Source organism: Dermacentor variabilis, chromosome 9 (assembly GCF_050947875.1).
Source record: "Dermacentor variabilis isolate Ectoservices chromosome 9, ASM5094787v1, whole genome shotgun sequence".
In the NCBI taxonomy this organism is placed as follows: domain Eukaryota; kingdom Metazoa; phylum Arthropoda; class Arachnida; order Ixodida; family Ixodidae; genus Dermacentor; species Dermacentor variabilis.
This window is the reverse complement of record NC_134576.1, coordinates 26,443,231-26,462,050: the sequence shown is the minus strand read 5'-3', so window position 1 is coordinate 26,462,050 and position 18,820 is coordinate 26,443,231. Positions and strand designations below refer to the sequence as shown.

The 18,820-nt window shown below is 45.0% G+C and overlaps 1 protein-coding gene across 1 annotated transcript in view; it reads right to left on the bottom strand.

The window, feature by feature from the left end:
- The window catches only part of LOC142592562 (dermonecrotic toxin SPH-like), a 124,449-nt gene extending 106,046 nt beyond the window's left edge, over positions 1 to 18,403 (bottom strand). Inside the window, exon 1 of the mRNA XM_075704080.1 lies at positions 18,196 to 18,403. Coding sequence (XP_075560195.1) covers positions 18,196 to 18,306 — 111 coding nt within the window. The 5' untranslated portion in view covers positions 18,307 to 18,403. The remainder of the gene's footprint in view (positions 1 to 18,195) is intronic.
- Positions 18,404 to 18,820: the final 417 nt, after the last annotated feature.

Here is an 18,820-nt window from a genome sequence, read left to right as displayed (position 1 = left end):
GAACATTTACGACGACAAAGCTGGCGACGACGCAGGTGGCTACATACATAAGCATACATAAGCGACGCATCCGTCAAACGCAAGCTAAGACGCAACCTTCCGAGAACACCTTGAGCATTCCGGACGCCTCTCAGCTTGCCGCAAGCGCAGTCGGAATCAGAACCTGCCTCAACTTTCTTTGCACGGTGAAAAGATAATTCTGCGGCCTCACGGAGGACTTCGTCTCGATAAGTGGACGCGTCCAGGACTTGCCAGTGCTCTATGGAGTGCAGCCGGCTTGACCACCGAGGATCCTCAGTACACCATATTCTGACTGAGACCTCAGCAGAACTTGGCAATCATCAGCACAACCCAGTCACACGTAGCTGTCGCATTGTACAAGGTGAGGGAGCTGAACCTTGGTCAGCGGGTCTATCCGAACACAACATATTTTCCGGCCCCAGACAACTCATGCAAGGGAATCGTTCCTGGTCTTTTGCGTGGTACACCGACTTCCAAGCTAGTGGATCAACTTTTGGCTCCTGGAACTCAAATACTTCAAGCACGAATAATGGGTCAAACCAACGTTGCGCAGGTAACAATTGAAGAATTAAAGTGCCTCGCTACGTGCGTTTTTATGCTGCAGAACTCCGCTGCTACCCCCATCGACCGCGTCAACTGGTTTGCAAGATATGTCAGAAGCTGGGCAATTGGGCTGATTACTGTGCTACGCCACACGTGGTCATTTGCGCGACGTGTTCGGGACTAACAATCGCACCCCGTCGCACCCGTGCACCCCACACTGCAGATCCTGTGATGGGACCCACCCTACAACGGATCCAAATTGCCCGCGGCGTGCTAGGCAGACACTGAACAAAGATTGGGTGCGAAAAGCTCTCGACAAAGAGCAGAGTGATCTCCAACTCTCCAGCGACCCGACTACGACCACAGATACGGCGGAGACCCGAACCTCACGCGCCCCAACAAAGGAGACCAGAAGTCCGGTCGGAGACCCGTTCGAGGTCCCGTCGCAAGTTGCGGACCCGCTGCAAGCCTCGGTCCCGATCCCGCGAGGCATCGGTGCGACTCCCGGAGAAGCGCCCTCCTTCCCCATTTTCCCAACAACCCTACAAAGAAGGCGCTGCAGACCAACGCCCCAGCCAAGGTGACCCTGGTCCCTTCAGGGGCGCAGCGGACCCCGGAGAAGAAAACAGCACTGAAGGCGCCTCAGGAAGTATATCGGGTGGAGGTTAAGCCCTTAAATCTCTCCCTACCCCTTCTCCTATTACCAATTCGTTATCAAATCCCGATCCGCTAATATAAATAGCCCGCCTACGTCGTGACAAAAAGGCGCGCTGTGAGGGCCTGCAAAAACGAATGGACGCGCTGGTGGCAGATATGAGCACTAGTATACAGGCAGCTCTGGACAGGATAGAACGCCAAATGGAGGACTTTCCAATAGGGATTACGGAGCAAGTGAAATCATGTATAAAGTGCACTTTCGCACGCATGCAAGTTCCTGAGCTTAGCGGTAACAACGAAAGCGCGCTTTCCGACCAAGGCTCTCGGCCGCAACCTTCAAATTTGGGCACTTGGCGCCCGCATCCCTATGCAGGACCGCCTGCTTCCTCTCACGATGATGATGGCGCCGGGTAGCACGGAGCAGCTAGTGGTGTGGCAGTGGAATCATAGGGGATTCCGCCAAAAACGAAGTTCCCTACAGCAGTATATCGCCACATCCACGAATCCTCCCGATGTCATCCTCTTACAGGAAGTCAATTGCACCCCTTCTTTATCCGACTACAGCACGCTCTAGGGTGTCTCTCCTCTTGTGGGAGCCTTAGTTTTGAAACATGTTAAATGTCGAATGCATACGACTAGCAGTGACATTCCTCGCGAAATATTGGAAATAATTATGCAAGGTAACCGCAGCGAAAGTCTGTTTATTCTCAATGTATACAGTTCCCCCCATTCGTGTACGCAGTGTTTTCAGCACCTACTAACATAATTTGGTAGGTTTGGATAGGTTTGTGTGGTGGCCGGCGAATTTAACGCTCCGCATACTGCATGCGGTTACGTTAAATCGCAGGATAAAGGGACCCACTTATGGAATGCCATCTGTAACATGAGATGTACACTGCTTACCGACCCAGAGCATCCCACTCGGATAGGCAACAGCGTATCTCGTGACACCTGCCCTGGCCTTACCTTCGTGCGCAATACTGGCCCAGTCGTTGCGCACAGGCTTTTAGAGGAGCACCTTGGTAGTGACCACTACATTGTGGCGACCACCTTGTCATTTCGAGGTGCGCGCAGGCCCGAGCGAAATGTGCGCATAACAGATTGGGCGAAATTCAGGGAACGTCGCCAGGACCCACATGAGTGCCAGGGGTTCGAATGCTGGCTTGACTCTCTCGCACAATATCTAGAGGCCACCACGTGCACTCTGCGCACCGCAACCGAGACACCAGACATAGACCAGCACTTCATCTTTGGAACGCCCGCAGAGGATTGACACGACGATGGAAACAACAACGCCTCAACCGCAAACTTAAGAAACGTCTAGATCAAATTACACGGGAATTCTAGGAGTATGCAGAGACCCTTACGAGGGATAAATGATGAGAATTTCGCGATCGCCTCTCAGGCACATTGAGCACAGCAAAAACGTGGTCGATCCTTCGCTCACTTACAGACCCCACCACAACAAAGGGAAAACATTTCAACAGCTGCACATCCTAATGCACGAGTACAAGGACGATGTCTGGACACTCTTCAGGGAGCTACAGAAGCATGTCATACGCACAAGCCCGCCGCTGGAGTACCCTGACTATCCTTACTAGGGGAGGCGGACGAATTCCTCGATGCAGACATCACATCTGACGAGGTGCGGGTGATCTCACAAGACCGACGCCACCACACGGCACCGGGAGCCGACTACATCCGTTTCGCCACCCTTCGTAACCTCAATGACGCGGATATCAACCATCTCAACCATATCTTCAATGATTGCTGGCGCAAGGGCATGCTTCCCCAAGGAAGGCGACACGCCGACATCCTAGTGATCCCCTAACCGGGCAAGCCTGCTCAGGTTGAAAACTTACGACCCATCTCCGTACCATCCTGCATTAGTTAGCTCATGGAGCATGTACTCTTGCGGCGTCTGCAGCCCTTCCTCGAAGAAAAATCATTCTTTTCTAATTCTCAATTCCGATCTCGAGCTTATCTGTCTGCCAAAGATGTGCTTTTACAATTGCGGAAGGAGGCGTAGGACCTCCGTCGTGCGCCCACACGAGAGTACTCATCCCCTTAGACCTAAAAGCGGCATTCGATAATGTTGAACATGACCTCATCCTTCGCAATGTTGCATATTCACACTGTAGAACTCGTATGTACAACTATATCCGCGCATTTCTTCGAGATCGCACAACCACCCTAGGAATGAGACCGCATCGATACGGTACGATTCGCCGTGTAGGACGTGGTACACCCCAGGGCTCAGTTCTTTCCCCTACTCTATTCAATATCATTCTCGCAGGGCTCCCACGGCTACTCGACCAGGTCCCTGATGTCGCCCATGCTATTAATGCGGACGACAATACTATCTGCTCGACACGGGGTTCGGACGGAGCCATCCAGGGCCGACTGCAGCAAGCAGTCGACACAGTTTTCGAGTACGCGAGAAAATGTGGCTTAAGATGTGCTCCGAAAAAGTCGGAGCTCATAATCATTCGCCCCCGCAGCCGTTCCTCTACTCTCACTATCACTGTGCACGTAAATGGCATACCCATACCACAGGTTAATCGTGCTCGCATTCTTAGCATACACGTCCAAGCGGATGGCAGCTTTAACTATACTTTTGCCCTTCTATCCAGACAGATTGAGCAAATTCTGGCCATGATCCGGGAGGTCTCCAACAGGCTCTAGGGCCTTCGAGAAGAGGACCAGCTGCGCTACGTGGAGGCATGCGTGATCAGCCGGCTAACATACCACCTCTCATTTCAGCGGTTAACCCAAACGCAACAACTTCGCATAGACACAGTGATTCGCAAAGCGACGAAGCTGGCCTATGGCCTCCCGAACTATACTTCCACACGCCGTGTCCTTAACTTAGGGAGACATAACACAATAGGTGAGCTGCTAGAGGCACATTGGGACAGCCATCGCCAGCGCCTCCTACTCACTCCTACTGGCCGCCATCTTGTCACACGGTTAGGATACTCTGTCGCACCCCTTGAGTCTGAAACCCGTCCAACGATCTTGTCGTCAGCGATACGCCAAGCACTAAGTATTCATTCATTGCCGCGTAATATGCACCCCGAGCATGACAAAAAACGGGGCAAAGCCCGTGTACGATACCTTTGTCGCGTGCTTGCAAACATACTGGAAACAAATACGTTATACACGGACACATCACGCACTCAAGAGGGATACACCTCGGTAGTTTTGGATGGCACCGAATCTCTGAGAGACTCTGTTGCAATGTGCGGAACAAATGCCGCTGACGGAGTAATTCTCGGTGTTGCTCTTGCAATTCGATACGCCATCCGTGTTTCTGAGGAAGTGTACATATTGACGGAGTCGCAACAGGCGTGCCGGGCTTTCCTATCAGGACATGGCATCCCGAGAGCGGCGCACCAAATTCTCAAACAGACCCCGCAAAATACACTAACCACACCTACCCGCATCCACTTACTCTAGACCCCTGGTCATACCTCGCTGCCGGGTAACGAACGCGCACATGCGGTTCCCCTAGGAATTTCCCTCTGGGCGGCTCGGCGTGGTGAGGCGACTAGTTCAGAGTGGGGCATTCCTTGCTCCGTAACAAAGGCATACTCCGCCATTATAGACGCATTCATCGCACCCACGTCGCACCGCCACCGTCCTCCTGGCGAGAGGTAGCAGTGGCATTACGCCAGTTACAAACCACAACTTTTCCAAATATAGTCTCTCTCAATAAATTCTACCCACACTGTTATGCAGACCGTTGCCGCGGCTGTGTCAGCTCGCCCACAATTTTCCACGTCACGATTGAGTGCACTGCAAACCTCTTTCCTCCCTTGCCAACTCTCCTTTACCCCCTAGCAACAAATAGCTATGGGACGATGACCTCAGCGACGGACCTCGCGAAATCCTCCAAGCTGTTATACAATGGGCTCGAAACATCGCCGGTATCATCTTAGGGACCGTGGACTGAGGGTTCCTCCCACACTGCTATCGCCATTTAAATAATACTAATAAAGATGTTTTACTCTCTCTCTCTCTTCGTGGCTCCTGCGCGCGGTCTATGCTGTCTTGCTTAGTTAACGCACAGCGAGATGTTAGCAGTCGTTCAAAAGCGACAGTAATTAGAGTCAGCAAAATGCTCAAGTATTAATTCACATGCTCTATGGCGCTAGTTTCCGCTGTAGATACGCATTTGGCAAGACCGATCCGTATTGTTAAAGCTAAATCTAGCACCGCATGCAATGTACGCGGGCTCTTTTTGCAGGTGTTGTACAGAACAGTCAGGTCCTACCTAGCGAAATATGAAGTTGCCGTATTGGCGTTACATAAGTGTACCATGACTTTACGCCAACAAGTTTGAGTATTGTAGGGTTGTAATGGTCAACACTGCATGCAACTAGCTGAATTCATGGTGATTAATGATTACGCATAATGAATGTGAAATTCCTTGACCGTGTAGACTCACTGCCAGGCTTGTTAGCATATGTCGTAAGGAAGCTCCCACGTTTGTTAACGCAGGTATATACTATAACGGGTGACCAAATTAAGTTAACATTGCTAAAATTAAGCGCCGAGAGGTACATCTGCCTCTGTCCCTAAGTGAGTACGCCATGGGTACAAAGTAAGCTGAAGACTGTCGCCGTCAGGCACATACTTCATCAAAATTAATTACTCAACATTTTACTGGTGCAGTAAGCGTGCATCTTTGTATTAGAAACTTAGCGGCAGTCGTGCTGCTACACAATACAATTAGGTCAAATTCTTCTAGCATGCGCACATTCCCAAATATCCGCCTAGAAACTTTTATAGGAGTTTGAATCTATTGCGCATGCAAGACCGGGAGGATCGGCTCAAGACTCCTCCCCAATGTGACTCAGCTGTTACACCACACCCTCGCCGCATAAGGTATGTTTTAAACCTTTTTTGCGAAATTTGCCCAGCTCAATTTTGATCACCCTGTATTGGATGCAAATGTGGCTGCATTTCTCGCGCCTGTGGACATGTCACGACACGCGCCCACATGCAGATGTCGCCTGCACAAATATTAATTTGGACTGTCCTCAGCAAAACACACGAGAGGAACAAGTGCTGGCTTAAATGGCTTCTAGCATCAATACTCCGCCTTGCGGCTTTCATGACAACGTTTGTGCGTTCTAAGTCTTCGTGCCATTCTCACTCTCTAAAAGAGTATGAACTCTTTATTTCGTCACACTAACATGAATCGGTGAAGTTTTACTCAGGAGTGTGCTATAAAAATTGTTTACAAGTACTGAGTTACTGTTGCGGCTGAATTACATTTGCTAGGAGTCTGCATGAGTTTGAGTTGGTGTTGCTGTTGTGTTGCCCAGTTTAAGTGAGTACTGCAAAGCGCAGGACCATTTCACACGCTGTTGTATCGGCCAATGAACGAAAACAAATTTCAGAAGAACAAGCCAGAAAAGACGCACAAAGGAGACATACAAGAAGACAGGAAAGAGGTTGGACGACCAACTGTTTATTGTACAGAACGGGGCTCTAGTTTATAAAGGCACTCTGCCACAAGACCATCGCACAGTCGGCTTATCGCAACCAACCGTAAAAAAAAACACCAATGAATTCCAAAGGCTGCATGCACCTTCTATCTTTCAAGGGATCTCGCATCTATCTTTGCCTAAGCCCAGTGATGACAATGCAGCAATACCGATGTTAGGTGATCGTAGCAAAGCAGAATCACATGTTCATAGCATAGCAGAGTAACATGTTCATACCAAAAACAGAGTCAAAATCAACAGTACAACAAAGAAGTAAAACAACACCCAGAAACACTTATGGTGGCTAATGAAACCGAATGAACAAACCTACCAAGCAGAACTGAACGCCATGGCACACCTAGCGGTTTCCCATTAAGTCCTTATGATTACGAAAAAGCGCCTCTTTACCGGACAACGGCTCTTCCTTCGCGTTGCCACCGTGCACTCGAGTTATTGAGGGTTGCCGACTTCGGACCTTCAACACCTTTCCTCTTTAACTAGTGTTGAGGCTAGCAGAGGAGAAAAGGAAGGGAAATTTACTCCAGCTCCTGTAAATCGCCAAACAACAGTAAAGGAATAATATAGTGAAAAGATATCCACATTCCTCCAGAGCAACACAATACTTCACTAGAACCAAACTTCTCAAACAGAGCATGTCATATGGCTCGAAACACAGTTGAAGGTTTGAGGTAAACAAATGCAGTGATAGCTTTAAATCCAGTTCATCAGTAAACGCATTGCGTTCGAATACTTAAAACATTAAACACTTAAAAACACTTAAACATGCTTAAAAACATTTTTTTATTAGCGGTCGAGATCAACGCGCCTATCAGCCTTTTTAGAACATCCTATAGAAAAGAAAAGTACCTGCGAGGTATGTACTCCATGATGACCTTTAATAGGCGAAAGAAGGATTTCAATTCTTAAACACGATTTAGTTGCGTTAATATCAGGAGGTTGGGTTTGCTAAAACTGCCCTGATGAATGTTCGCAAAAAAGTGTTAAAAGCAAAATGTACGGCGCTGTTTTAAAATTTTCTATGTTCAAATGCCCTTTCTTTAGTGCAAGGGCACCGGATTATAGATCCATAATACGATTGCCTTAAGCGCCAAAAGGTGAACCGAAGACATGGAAACGCGCCCGCGTCTCGGAAGGAAAATATTCTAATTAGCTGAGTTAATTACAACATTTTTGCGTTTCGTCCAGCCAAGATCATTCGAAATTCAAAGTCCAAGAGAGTTGTAATGTCCCACTTTCTACAGGAAAATTGTGTTCGCTGAATATATAAAATTAAGAAGGTCAAGCTTATAGAAAATTCACATAAAATGGATTGTTTAAAAATTATCAGACATTTCCCAATTATCACACCAATGAATAACCCTTTAAAATGCTTCTTTCAAAAGGATTTTCTCAAGTGAGCTCTTCATTTCAGAGTAGTGGGAGCAGTCATCTTTGTATAGCTTAACATTTACTTGTATGTCATGTAATATATCATTTAGGAATAAAATAAACAAAAACGGAGGGAACACAGAGCACTGAAGAACACCTTAGCCAACTGGTGCTGGGAAACTGGTAAACGCAAGCATGGTGGTAACTCAAGAAACCTAGTTTAGAACAGCTCACAGTCGTAACAATGGTATACGTAGGGGTGCGAGAATAAAGCAGATTACTACGAAATAAAGAAAAGAAGCCTTCATGCTGCACCTGTGCGCGCACAAATGCAAGTAGTATTGGCAGTCAGCGTAAAGTCAAAATATTCCTCCTTGATATATCGGGAGAAAATACAAAGTTTTCTGCTAACATATGAAAATGGCAGATAAAGGTAAGCAGGCACAAATGCTCTTCTGGACACCAGTGCTTCGAAACAAGTCTGCCTAGATAACAAAAGCTGATGAATACAAAAAGTAGTAGGTTTGACTAATGATTTGATAGAAGAAACGATAATATTTCCAGAAAAAGCATGATTAAAGAAGGAGGCGACATATAGAGGAACGTGGTGCCAGTCATTTGTAGTAAGAGGTAAAAAAAAGAATTGAAAAAAATTCGCGCCTTATATAGTCACAGAAGATACAATATGTATGATGCTCGTGCGATTCTGTGAGAACTTGGAGAAATTTCTTTTCTTTGAAGACCGGCACACACTCAGTGACCCCCTTTGACACAAAAGACTCGTTCAATTGTCGCTTATAGCCAGTGGCAGACACCAAGTCACTTAAGTTGGCGTCATATGTTTGATGAAGAGTGGATCATAGTCAGTCGCACATACTCAGTTACTCACAGGTGTTCCATTAACAAAAAAGGCAAGTGCCCGCGACAACAACGATAATTCGGCTTTTATCTGCGTTATCCTAGACTCGGTGCTGTGATTTTGAGTATTGAAACGACTTGCTCTATCGTGTGTGATTTCCAACGCTTCAATTAGGTGTTGCTAGTGGGAGACCAAATGGGAGACGCGTACTCAAGCTGGGGTCGTACGAACCTTAAATCAGTCAGTTTACGCAATGTAGATGAAACGCTGCGCAAGTTCCGGCGCTAAACCCTGACGATTTGCACGCAGTGGCACACTCTAAAGAGTAGAGAGGGTATCGCAGGAGTAAAGCGGCCAATTTACTCTTGAAAGCGTTGTTTTACTCTCGCGAAATGTCACGAGGAGTGAAATGCATTGTTCACTCCGTCAGCAAGGAGAGAGTGAAATGTGCTTTTCAATCTGGCTTTCTGAAAGAGACTAGAATGCCCGTTCTGCTCTTGCGGTAATAGAGAACAGAACGTAGCGTAAGCTTTTGCTTCAATGGTATGCGAGGCTGGCCCCGAACATGCCCATATATCACTTATGCACGTTGAGCAAAGAACACACCGTTTTGCTTCTAAGAGAACAGGCAGCCACAGTTCAAAGGAACGCAGAGCGAGCGCACTACTATTTCACTCGGAGTTGCTCCATCGCACGCGCGCTCAACATCACGGAACAGCAGAGCACGAGAGAAAGGTGATCCGACCAGCGAGAAGCAACGACCGCCATCCAAGAGGGATCGTGTGGCAGCCATCTCTCGTCGCCGCGAAAACAAGACACTCGTTCGCCTTTCGTTGGATATAACAAACCCTCCACGGTAAGTGAATTCCAACTTAGGTGCGCATTCTGCGTATATGACATGCTATTGACATGCTATGACATGCAACAGGTGACATTGAAAAGTTAGAAAGGTGTTTTAAAAAAGCTGATTAGTTTTGTGAGAAGTGACTGCTTTTTGTCTTGCCTCTCAACAGATATATTCATGTGATAAAAAAACTGTGTTACAATGAAACTGCGTATTTTCTTAGTAACATGATGCATACTTGCAATGAGCACGGTGTTTGTGTTCACTATAAAAAGCAACAGCTCATGCTTTTAGGTGCTTACATACATTTAACAGCTTTAGTAGCGTACATTTAACACCACGTGAATTCAAGTGTGCAAATACAAACCACTGTCCATGTCTTCCTTTTTATGTATATTTTACACCCACTTTTAGAAGTATGGCTTTCTTTTAGGTTCCAGAAAGAGGAAGCATTGGGGAAAGAGAATACCATGTTTAAGAAGTCATCGTTTAGGTGCATTCTCGCCAAACCAGTTCGTTAGAACCGCTCCTACCTCCGGAAGCGAAAGCCGGAGAATCACTTAGAATTGAAAATTATTTTAAGAATGTAAAATTGTGCTTCCTCGTTCTGTAAAATAGGCATATGAAAGCTTCTGGCAGGTATATTATATCCTGATTAGGGTAATTCAATCTACTTGCCAACCAAGTATTCTAGTAGCGGTAGAGATGCATGCAATGTAAAACCTGAGAGCACCTGAGTAGAATACTTGTTCAGCAATTGGCGGATGTGAACATATAGTGTTAAGCAAAAGCCCCTTAGTTTCATGGCTTCTGTAGACATAATTTTTATAGGGCAAAATAAAATTAAAGGATTTTTGCACATGGTAAATTTCTGGACTAAAGATAAGAGTGCACAGTGAGGCGACGTATTAATGTTCCCAGACATAATTTACTTGTTTTGAGACGAAGATTATGTGAAGTAGAATAATTTCTCTTTAGCTCATCTTAACTACTTCAGTAGGAAAGAAGCTTTGCTTTCAGGTAAATGGTTCATGGTGCAATTATATACATAGTCGCATGCAAAAATCCACGTGCACGAAAGGGATATGTGAAACCGAATGGTGCCTTTCTCAATTTCTGATTTGCTTCTTTGTCTTTTTTGTGCACTTCCCTGCCCGTACTTAGGCTTATGTCGCCTTAGATGCACCATATTCATCACTTGCGATTCTTGGTTCACATCCGAAGCCATGCTATACTTTAGTTACATTGCATTTTCAACGAGGAACAAAATTGATCATGTAATTATGCAAGCTGCTCCTCAGGACTATAACATTCCTACGTAATGGGAATGAAAAGCTACCATATATGAGATTCGATACGCAAGATTTTAATACCTATGTGTCCTGCAGTTTTATACTCGTTTCCTACACACTAGATAATATTGTAAATTTTATGTTATTTGTTTGTGAGAAAGTGTAACGGATCAATCCCAACAGCACCAGGAAACTACTTTCGTGTAGAGATCAGCCGTATAAGAAATATGATACGCCTCTGTACCGCTTTGAGACCGGGCAGAATATTGCTGAAGAACCTCGACAAGACACTTAGAAACAATGTGGTGCAGCCCATACTTGAACAACATTATGTTAACTATAAACAAAGCTAGCTACACCTGCGCCCTCACATGAGAATATCCAACACATTTCTTAATGCACTATACTCTCTCTAAGGAACATCCATACACTGTACAGGACGTTATCACATGAGCTGCTGTCTTAGAATATAGCACACAAAAAAGTTTCTTGCACAATTTATCAACATTACCAGCCCCATGCTTAGCAGCTCATCTGGTAACCTCTGCCATGTAAGCGCCCGCGTTTTGTGCCAGAAATGTGTTTGCTGGCTAATAATGTGGTGCATATTTCTCTTCGATCATAGGGTCAATACTTTATGAGTTTGCACGTGTTTGTTTTGTGTTTAACTGTCTATTGAATACTTAATTTTTGAAGAGAAGGATCTAATTAAAATTAAAGAATATTCCTACACTGTAATACTGATGAAACTTTAAAGAATATACTTATATTTTATTATAAGATGTGTTGTAAAGTTCATGGGCATCATTCTAATCTGATTTTGTGTTTGACAGTATGTTTCTCAAATTATTATTCAGTTTGTCTTGTAACTGATCAATAAAGATTTTGACCTTTTAGGAGAGAAAATGTTTCCTTTGAGTAACTCGGCGACTACCGATTACATTCCATTCACCAAGCATAAATTGAGGAGCTGCTTATGAAGGTATCAAATATTCCGCAGATGTAAGGATTGCGAATCCCTTCTAACGTGGCCATGGATCTACATTGTGCTTTTACACTATTGGGAAGAGCGCTACACTCTGAGTACTAGCGCTCTGTTCTGAAGAAGTACAAGCACCCTGTATGGGGGAGTAGAACCACTCGGCTTGGAGCAGTAGAAGTACTCGCTTTGGAGGAGTACAAGAACTCGGTCTAGGCGAGTACTATTAAGCCTGTGGGGAGAGTGTTAGCACTCTGCGGAAGAGTACTAGCACTCCATTGCGGTAGAGTAACAAAACTCTGTCAGGAGGAGTTATCCTGCTCTCTCTCAAAGAGGGTCGATCTAATCTCGAAAAGAGGGTGAAATATGAGACAAGCAGATAGTCCCTCGAACAGAGTGGCCAGAACTCTGTTTTTAGAGTGCCGAGACGCTTAACGGGCTCAGACCATGATAGGTTAGGTGTAACGTGCACGCTAAGATACTTATATCTAGCAGTCGGGGATATAATATCGATAATAACGTAGTAGAGAAACTGCGAAATAACATATTTACGGGTGAAATACATTGTTTTACACTTTGCCACGTTAAGTGCGATTAGCTATGTAGTACGCGACTGGTTCACTATCTCTGTCTCGTTGGAGCACTTTATCATCATCACTGTTGGTTACACGAACAGTATATTGTACAATCATCGGCCTATATGTTCGTACGAGACCATATGTTGTTACGCAGACCATTTATAGAGATCAGAAACAACAGAGAGCCAAGGACGCTTCCTTGTGGTACGCCAGAAGTAACGTTTCATTTGGGGGAATTGAAGTCATTAACAGAGATAAACTGCTCTCGATTCGACAAGACACGGGGAAGACGGGAGATGGAAATTCAAGACGATGAGCAAAACGAGAACAAAGTAAAAGCGCGAGCCAACGTTTCGACAAGTGGACTTGTCTTCTTCAAGGCGACATATGATTTCCTCGGCACAGTATATATAGGTGGGGTTCCTCTAAAGGGGAGAGGGCGTAAGGCGGGTGGGTGAGGCAACGAGCGAGGGTGTGTTAGCGGCGAGGGTGCAGAATTGAGAATAAACGAGTGCTGTGCACAAGGCCACAGACAAGACCATCTGTCAATCACGTGTCAGCGGCCGTGTGTCAGCCGGCGTGTCAACGGCATGCACAGCAGCCCTCTATTACATGTTTCGCTGGTGGCCGTGGGCTATCGTGTCTCTGAAAGGGATAATATAAAGAGTGGCAGAAACCAGGGCTCGTAATGAAAAAAGGAAAAGCAATATTGAAATGGTATAAATAAATAAAAGGCGGAAAACCGAAATAAGAAGATAAAAAGAAAAAAATCAGGAAATGAGCTTAGAATCTATTTGCTATGCTAAATTTCAAGCTATAAGCAACAACACTTAGTTTGGTTTCTTGGCGTCCTTTTCTTCTTTCTTCCGCATTTTTTCTTCGTATTTCCTTTTTTCTTCGTCTTTTCCTTTTTCCTTGACGCCAACTGTCTCCAGACAGTTGGTGTCACCATAATTACAAGGTGATTAACAATGCAGCAAAATTAGCTATTTCGCATAGCTTCACTGGCAGACTTACAGTTAAGAAGTTACTAATTAGCAAAAGATAAAAAAATTGTAATAGCGCGAATGCCATAACTATCAACTCAGTTTATGGCAGAAAATCATGAAATTTGGAATTAAGTAATATGGATGCTGGCGCTATGCCTGGTCACAAGAAACCCTTCTCGTTTAGTTACTGTAAGCCCATGATCTGCAATCTTCTATTTAAAAACATATTTGATGGGATCCTCAGAAACGTATGTTTTTTTTATGGAAGGTTAATATCCCATCGATAACCCCAATGTGGACTCTCGTTGGCTCGAAGAAGGTTGAGCTATATTCCTTCATTATTTATTCTTTTTGTGTTAAGCATACGTCATCAGTAATAGGACACAGCAGGTGCGCAATGGGTTCTTTGTCCGTTAGCTTCTAAAGAAGTAGGAGAAAATTGTGAAAATAGCTCTACAGTAGAGAGCGCAGAAAAACTCTATATAATGAAAGCTGCTTTCAAGTCACTTATGTAAAACGCCCTGGAAGCGGTTTAAGGACAAATTAGAGTCCCCAATGGCTGAAAAAGCGATGAAGCCAGGACGATACCCTGCACCAACTTCACAAATTAAAATTAAGATACATTTTAAAAAATTTTAATGGTTTTTGTCGGCATCCAATTTTCAACTAGCTACTATGCATCCTGTCGGACTGTCGGCTCTGCGTCAAAATCTTCGTTTCATGTCCTTCTATAAAAGCAAACAAACCTTCGTAAAAGGAATTTCTGAGAATGCTCATAAGAAGGTTAAGAGGTATCTCCCATACCCACGCAATACTAACACTAAAATCAAGATCCAAGCAGCACGCGAGTATGTGTTAATGGGGTAGCATCGAATATGTGCAAAGAAAAACACGCAAGCATAAAAGGTGCACGGAATAAAAAGGTCTGAGATATACTGTAGACTATCAAAATCGACGAAGCCATGGCCGACGTTGGGCTAGTTAGTAGTGCGAGCTTATGTAGTGCTCGCACTTTATGGCTACATGAATGGCACATAAGAAGCCAGCAACATCAAGTTGTTTCGAATGACAAAGTACTATGCAGAGCTAAAAGTAACCATCAAAAAGTCACGAACGCTGAAAATCAAAGGCACTAGAAAAAGTGACGACACCCAAAGGAAAAAGCAATCTAAGAAGAGCTGATGCAGCCGGCATCCGTGAGAGACGGGCGCCGAAACCCTCGCAAAGATCGTTCGCGGTCAACGAGACTCCAGCCCGGTCCGTAACGCCTTGACGTGGCTCGTCGCTCACAACTCCGGTCGGAACACAAGTGGCTCGTTGCGGTCTATGGAAATGTCGAGGGCCTCGGTTGCGTCGTAGAGGACACCCTGAAGCTCATCCGCGTCCGATTCTTCGGGAACGATGCCAATCTCTTCGAGCTCTTCGAAGTAGGCGTTCACCCGATTCACAGTATTCGGCTCCCACAGGTACTCGGGTTGAAAGGCACGGAGCGGTTCCTGCCAGCGCATAGACGGGCAAGATAGAGAATGTTGGCTCAAACTTAATGACCCTCAGTGTTAAAATTACGCTGACTTTGGTTCTAAATTACGCTCATGCAATAGCAAGAGAAGTATTCAGTGAAAAGTACATTTTCGAATATATGTGACACAAAGTGTTCATGAAGTGGCTCTACTAACCTGTTCATCTTCTACTATGCGTTTTGTAGCATAGATATTACGAGCCTGTGCGACAAATCAGATGCGGCGCCTCCGCCCCCCACACCCGCTGCCTTCTCCTCACGCGACCGACGTGATCCACAAATTAGACTGTCTCCAGGATCGGCCTACTTTCATCTCCCCGTCTCCAGAATAGGTCCATACGGATAAGCCTAGATGGTTCGTTATCTACAGGACCAGTCTATCTTCCTCGACCAAGCGGACATGCCAAAACAAACCACAGAAAGTAAAACAAAAATTATTCGAGGAAATATGCTTTTAAAAACGTATATTTGGTGCACTGTGAATCACTAGGTGCCGTTTGCTGCTTCGCTTCCTAATGTCCCACAGAACAGGGTGCGCCACCGGCACCTCACTAAGGCCTACACATAAGGTCATCCATTACACGAGGGCTGTCCTGTGTCGGAGCTATACGGCAAGACAGTAGCAGCAACCACGATCAGCCAAACTCCAGGAATGTTCACAAAGAAAGGTTTGTTTTAAAAGCAATTTCAAGAGCTTGAGAGCTTGAGCTTGAGTCTTTTCCAAAGCGATTTACACACAGAACCAATCACCGTATGTTTTTGTCCCTTACAATGAGAAATGAAATCCAAAGTTATCTTTTTCAACTGTACACTAGTAAATCTCAAAATATTGACCACTTGCGCACAAAACACTAAAATTATTGTTTTACGGAGGGGGTGACCTAAACAACCTAAGTAATTATCGACCTACCTCGATCGTCCAATTAATTTTTTTGCGTAGAAAACTTCGGTTATCACGAATCTAAAAATTTGTTAAATCAACGTTTTACAAACGCCTAGGCAGCATTGATTTAGAGAGCTTTATTCCCGCGAAATAGCACTACGAAGACAGAAAGAACTCGTCTTTATAGCCTTTAAATCAAAAGAAAACGCGCTTGAGGTTTTCCATTATTTTTTCTAAAACATTCAATTTCATAGGCTACCAAAGTCTTATCGCTAATCTTCATCTCTATGGTTGTCATGGTATGTTTCTACAAATAATTAGATCTTAATTTTGCTTTTAAGTATCAGCAACTAATAAACAATGAAGCGTACGACATTAAGCTTATACATTCTGGTGTCCCACAGAAAGGAATACTTCGGCCACTGGAGTTTGCTTCATTATGCAAAAAAGAAGTGAGGCGTGCAGACAGGACACAAGAGTAGAGAAGTGGACAATACGAACGCCGACTATCAACTGAAGGGAGCACTGAGGCAAAAAAGAAAGAAGATACAAAACTCATCTGCGCATGCTCAGGAATGGTAACACCACGAGTCAGTCGGGTACACGTGCCGGTCTACGTGAGAGATAACTGTTAAGGCACTTAATCTCTTCCTTATGTAAAGTAATCACCCGCCGTGGTTGCTCAGTGGCTATGGTGTTGGGTTGCTGAGCACGAGGTCGCGGGATCGAATCCCGGCCACGGCGGCCGCATTTCGGTGGGGGCGAAATGCGAAAACACCCGTGTGCTTAGATTTAGGTGCACGTTAAAGAACCCCAGGTGGTCAAAATTTCCGGAATCCTCCACTACGGCGTGCCTCATAATCAGAAAGTGGTTTTGACACGTAAAACCCCAAATATTATTATTATGTAAAGTAATCGAAGGCTGACTCACGCACGCACTTCCACCATTATAGATATGCCATGCCTCTACCCTAAGACGCGTATCTTCATTCTTATGCCTGTGTAGTTACAATCTCGGCAATGTATTGAAAGATTAGAAGGCGATCCACCGGTTAACGACCTGTTATGTTCCATTAGCCTCTGATTGCTACACCGCCCCGTTTGCCCTACGTAGAACTGGCCACAGCTAAGGGGAATATTATAAACCACACCCATATGACAGTCAGTCAAACTGTTGTTCTTATTTTGCTTCAATGGACAAATATCTGTTCGTTTTTTACCTTTTACGCGCTCCTTTTTATTCTGTACAGCAGCGCATATCTTACCTAGCTTATTGGGAGCAGTGAAAGCAACATTAACATCACATCAACTTGAAACTTTTTTTAAGCCTGTGTGACACTGAATGAATATACGGAATTGCTTCTAATGCATAAATGATAGTGTCACCGTTATCATTAACGCAATATGTCATTTATGTTAGCGAAACTATTCTATTTTCGTACAGGAACAGACATATGGTATTTAGAGCAGCAGGACATGGAGAACTTCAATCTATAGTTAAATGGCACACCTCAATCCTAATAATCTTAAAGTCGGAAAAAGAAAAGCCATGCTCCTAAAGCCAAGGAATTATCCTGTGTATGAACATGCCTTCTCCATATTGGTTGGTCAGGTATTGAACTGTATTCTCTAATCGAAAGATCTGGTCCATAGTTTGATCAACTGATGTCCTGGACCGATTACACTTGACTGGTCTCAAGCCAAATCTCGAAAAATAGCAGAAATTGCAAAATGCTTCTTTGATATGAAAAATGTATAGTTGTTTATTTCTCTCCTTCATGAACTACTGTTTCTAGGTGTGGGGAAATATTACGATTTCCAGCATTTATCAACTGCGTAGTATGGAAAAGTGCCCCATATGCAAAGCTGCTAATGTATACACCACGTGAAGGCCACACAACCCTTATTGAATAACACAGTATTACTGCCATGCCACGACTCCACAACCGAATTTTAACGAGTCACGGTCGTTGACTTATAAAACGGTTTAACTCATTTCTCGCAATTCAAGATAATTTCAGTAATAATTGTTTTAAGCAAACCGCTCGCAGCAACAATATTTGGTACACCCGAAGAGTTAAAAACCATTTAGCGTGATCAAAAGTTTGTCTAATATTACATATTTATGTAAAATTGACTCTGCTCACCCGAATGTTCTCCACGACGCAGGTGAAGATGCCCAAGGGTATCTGCAGCAAGCCGGCGCCCCCCACGACCCAAGCGAGCGCCTTGTACTGGCTGGGAACGGGCGCGTTCATAAACACGGGCGGTGTGTACGTGGCCACCCGGTGCACGCACGCCACCTGTGGAGAAGCAGCAGCAGCGCACCCATTGGGGGCGACACCTCCATGAAGGGGTCGCCCGGGTTCTGCGACGCCTGAGATGGTTTCGCATCCGCCGCTACATGTTCTGTGAGTGGCGCTGCTTAACACTCAAACGAATGCGTCCAGTACGGATCACATAGCTTCCTACTAATGTTCCTACACTCTAAGAAAAAAGAGAGTAAAAAGTGAGCCACGGCGACTTGACTTTCTTTTTTCTCCTGAAGACCCATTTTTGCACGAGTAGAGTGACAAAACAAGAGTCAACATTTGCACATGGGTCGTTTGATTCTCAATAGCACGCGAAGAGTCGTCGTGAAAGATCGCGTCGCCTCTGATATTCGAGATGAGTCTGGCGAGAGAAATATTATAATGCAAGAGAATAAATACCAGATAACGTCTTCTGTTTTAAGCAGGCCCTCGGGTTCCTGTCCTGGTTGTAATGCAGTGT